This window comes from Crocuta crocuta, unplaced genomic scaffold (assembly GCF_008692635.1).
Source record: "Crocuta crocuta isolate KB4526 unplaced genomic scaffold, BGI_CrCroc_1.0 scaffold408, whole genome shotgun sequence".
NCBI lineage: Eukaryota > Metazoa > Chordata > Mammalia > Carnivora > Hyaenidae > Crocuta > Crocuta crocuta.
In genome coordinates this window covers 465,571-470,109 of record NW_027527444.1, presented here as the reverse complement: position 1 = coordinate 470,109, position 4,539 = coordinate 465,571, and the positions used below count along the sequence as shown (strand labels likewise).

Below are 4,539 nucleotides of genomic sequence, written 5' to 3'. Positions count from 1 at the left end.
GCCCCTGTGCCCCCCCATTCACCCCCTGGGAAGTCAGGCCCTGGCTCTGCCCAGGGCACCCAGAAGGGTAGTAGCGGGTGTCAGCATAAATGATTACCCCAGTTAGCAGGCCCCAGGACATTAATTTGTACTTTGCCAGGGCCCTTCTGGGCACAGGATTCTTTTTTTTTTTTTTTTTTTAATGTTTTATTTATTTCTGAGAGAGAGACAGTGTGAGCAGGGGAGGGTCAGAGAGAGAAGGAGACGCAGAATCTGAAGCAGGCTCCAGGCTCTGAGCCTTCCGCACAGAGCCCAACGTGGGGCCTGAACCCACGAACCGTGAGATCATGACCTGAGCCAGTCAGACGCTTAAACGACTGAGCCACCCAGGCGCCCCCTGGGTGCACAATTCTTGAAGCCCAAACAGTTATTGAATGGTTGGGATTTCAGGGTGCACCGCAGAAAACGAACCCTGGGGTTGACAGAGTTCATGCTGTTTAGCTTAGGGACAAGGGGAATGGTCGGTGCTACGTTGCCGTAGGGCACGGTGTCTGAACTGTGACCGCTGAGTTGGTAATGTTCCAGGTCTGACACAGGCCCGTCACCCACAGGAATGGCCTAGTAAACAAAGGGCTGAGTTACGTTGAAAAAGCCCCCTTGTTAGCCATTAATCCCTGCACTGGGCTCTGACTGCTCTCCGCAGCGTTCAGGCTCTCCCAGGAAGGGGCTCGGTCCCAGGAACCTGACTTTCCAGAATTCAATGTTGGGGTTATGGTGATGGGGCGGTGGGCGAAGTGCTTTTCTTCTGAACACACTTGGATGTTAGGTTTTAACAATGAACAAAAAGTGAGGTTAAAAAAATGCGATGAAAGGGGTGCCTGGGGTCTCAGTCAGTTAAGCGTCCGACTTCGGCTCTGGTCACGATCTCACAGTTTGTGTGTTCGAGCCCCGCGTCGGGGGGCTGTGTGTGCTGACAGCCCAGAGCCTGGCGCCTGCTTTGGATTCTGTGTCTCCCTCTCTCTCTGCCGCTCTCACGCTTGCACTCTGTCTCAAAAATATTTTTAATGCAATGGAAGTTTGAAAGGATCCTGTTTTCAAATGGGCCAGGGATAGAGGAGGAATCCCTGTCCCCAGATAGTTTCTGAAATCCCTCTGCTTAACCGCGGGCTCCCAGAGTAGGGAGGGCCAGGCCCTGGATCCCACCTCAACCCACCACGCTTGCATTCGTTCACCCAGCCAACAGTGTTGAGCACCTACTGTGCAGAGCAAGCTTGGGAATCAGGGTTCAGTCGAGGGTGTTAGACCCCAGCTGTCTGCCCCCAAGACTGAGAGAAGCCCGTGACCCCGAGCCCTCTAACCTGGCCTTTCCAGATCACCTTCTACGAAGGCAAGCACTTCACAGGACGGAAGCTCGAGGTCTACGGGGACTGTGACAACTTCCAGGACCGGGGCTTTATGAACCGCGTGAACTCCATCCGCGTGGAGAGCGGAGCCTGGGTCTGCTACGATCACCCCGACTTCCGGGGCCAGCAGTTCATCCTGGAGCACGGCGACTACCCTGACTTCCTCTGCTGGAATGGCCACAACGACCACATGGGCTCCTGCCGGCCGGTGGGAATGGTGAGTGGGCTTCCGGCTGGGGGCCAGAGTGACCGAGGGTCAGGGCTGCATGGCCCTCCCAGCTTTAAGATCTGATGAAGCTGTGGGATGTTTTAAAATGTGGAGATGCCCCCATACAGACCCGGCACTCCCCCGTGTGTGGGATGGCGTGGGAATGAACAGGAGAGAGCCAGGGCCACCTCTGGAAGTTCTCTTTCTATGTCTAAGAGAGCGGAGGAGGGGCAGAGGGAGAGGGAGAGAGGATCCCAAGCTGACTCCAGGCCCAGCACAGAGCCTGACGGAGGGCTCGATCTCACGAACCATGAGATCATGGCCTGAACCCAAATCAAGAGTCGGTTGGTCGCTTCACCGACTGAGCCACCCAGGGGCCCCTTCCCGTGGAAATTTTTATACCTGACATTTACAGGCATGTATCAGGGGCCACCTTCAATTTCCGGTCCCCAGATCTTGCTGACTTTTCCACTTAGAATGCTGTTGGAAATATTAGAAGTTTGGATTTGCAACTGGATGGGGGAGAATGTAGCTAAAGTGAGGCCGATTTGGGCCTGATGTGTCCACTCGCATGGGTCACCGTGTAGCACTTTTCAGGAGACTTCGAGGCTCTGACCATGGAATGACTGAAGGAGGAGGCCTGAGTCACCAGCTGGTCCTCAGGAATTTGGGGGTGGGCGTCTGGGAGCCACACGAGTGGCTGTCATCTCAAAGCGTGGCCTAGCGTATGTAGGGAGAGCAGAGGAGGGGCGTCCCTACCCACGGTGATGGACGGTTCATGTCTGGCTGCCCCTGCGGGGGGATCGGAGGACCGGGCATTCCTGTTCCATAGGATTCTCCCATGTGACAAGTGCTAGCTGACCTGATGTGAGGTCCTCATGGTTGGGTGGGACAAGGCAGATTCCTGAACCAGAGGGTCATCAGAGTCTCAGTGAGGTGTCTGTAGAAGGTCCTGTCCCTGGACATGGGGGTCAGGTGGTCCTAAGGGAACAGCTCAGGAACCCCAGGGAAGGGGCCTCCTGTATGGGGTCCCCCTTCTCCCTTTTATTCTTTTTTTAATGTTTTATTTATTTTTGAGAGAGAGATGGAGTGCGAATGGGGGAGGGGCAGAGAGTGAGAGGGAGACACAGAATCCGAAGCAGGCGCCAGGCTCTGAGCTGTCAACATAGAGCCCGACACGGGGCTCAAACCCATGAACTATGAGATCATGACCTGAGCCGAAGTCTGACACTTAACCGACAGGGCCCCCCAGGCGCCCTATGCTTCCTTTGTATGTATTTCCACCAGGCCAGAGACATTTGGAAAAAGGAATTAACATGGGTGGCCCTGGATCTTGCATAACACTATTTTTTTACATTTTTTGAGTTTATTTATTTATTTTTAATTTTTTTAATGTTTTATTTATTTCCGAGAGAAAGAAAGACAGCATGAGCTGAGCGGAGGAGGGTCAGAGAGAGAGGGAGACACAAAATCCGAAGAAGGCTCCAGGCTCGGAGCTAGCTGTCAGCACAGAGCCCAACATGGGGCTCGAACCCACAAAACCATGAGATCATGACCTGAGCCAAACTGAGAGCCAGACGCTTAACCGCCTGAGCCACGAAGGCGCCCCTGCGTAACGCTGTTTATATGAAAACTCCCCGAGGTATCTTTTGAGTGCTTTTCTCCTAAGAGCTCCCCTCAGAGCCAGCTGTGAGGCAGGCCCAGCCCCTGCGCCCCCGGAGCCAGCTCTCCTCTGCCTTCTGGAAATGCAAGGAATCTTATAGGGAGCTATATAGTGTCATCCCAGTGAGTAAGCGGGGATTTCAGCAAATGAGGGCACTGTTATTTGTTTTAGATTTCTGGCTTCGTGTTTAAATAAAAGGTTTGGTTACAGTTTGTAAAATATTATCGTTGAAAGGCTTGCCCATGGCCTGAGGCCCCCGGGTGGAGATGAAGGGCAGAGGAAGGCGTTGGTGTGGCTGGGGCCAAAGTCCCCCCAGTCCAGGCACCAGAAAGGAAGCCAGTGGCCCAGGCCCACGGCCACTGTGTCCAGGGCAGTCTGGCCCTCTCCAACCCCTGGATTCTTTAGTTGAGGAAAGAGGAGAGTGGCCCGGTTCAGGGGCTCTGAAGCCTTTTAAAGTGATAGGCGCCTTTCATCCAACCCCATCTCATGTCCCAAGACAAGCAGAGTCCTGGGTGGGCCGCTTACATTGGGGTGGCAGGCACCCCAATGTTTATTTTTGAGAGTGAGAGAGAGAGAGTCCGTCAGTGAGTAGGGGAGGGGCAAAGAGAGAGGGAGGCAGAATGCGATTCTGAGCTCCCCGCCTCGTGGGCTTAGTGTGTCGTGGGAGGGGCGCCCGCTGGGGGGACTCAGCCCTGTTGCCTCGTTTCCTTCCTCGGCTCCCACGGGCCCGCAGCATGGGGAGAACTTCCGCCTGGAGATCTTCGAGGGCTGCAACTTCACCGGCCAGTGCCTGGAGTTTCAGGACGACTGTCCCTTCCTGCAGAGTCGGGGCTGGGCCAAGAACTGTGTCAACGCCGTCAAGGTGTACGGAGACGGCGCGTAAGTAGAGGCCGCAAGGCCGCCGACGGCAGCCGGGCTGGTCCCTACACAGCTAAATGGGGGGGGGCTGGGGGAGGCTGCAGGGTGGGTTCAGACCCCAGCAGCGGGGTAGGCCCGGCACCCCCTCGGCTACCTCCTCTACCCCAGTCAAGCAGTGCAGAGGCGTCCTCCACGTCTCTGGAGACTTGGGGCCCCAGTGATAGGTCTCCACCGTGGGGGCGGAGGGAGGCCGGCCCTTTGCAGACCAGCTGGTATCTATGATTAAACTGAGCTCGTGGACAGTGCTTTGGTCCCCTTGAGCCAGGGGAACTCTGCTTACCTTGCATACCCTGGTCCTACTCTGCAAAGTGGACCCCTGAACTGGGGCTCTCCTATGGGCCCTCCCCCCCCCCCCCGGGGGGGGGGGT

The 4,539-nt window shown here is 55.8% G+C and overlaps 1 protein-coding gene across 1 annotated transcript in view; it reads left to right on the top strand.

Annotated features, from left to right (window-relative positions):
- Positions 1 to 4,539, top strand: part of CRYGN (crystallin gamma N) — a 7,806-nt gene that overhangs the window by 611 nt on the left and 2,656 nt on the right. The window contains exons 2-3 of the mRNA XM_077761189.1: positions 1,351 to 1,599; positions 3,987 to 4,132. Coding sequence (XP_077617315.1) covers positions 1,351 to 1,599; positions 3,987 to 4,132 — 395 coding nt within the window. The remainder of the gene's footprint in view (positions 1 to 1,350; positions 1,600 to 3,986; positions 4,133 to 4,539) is intronic.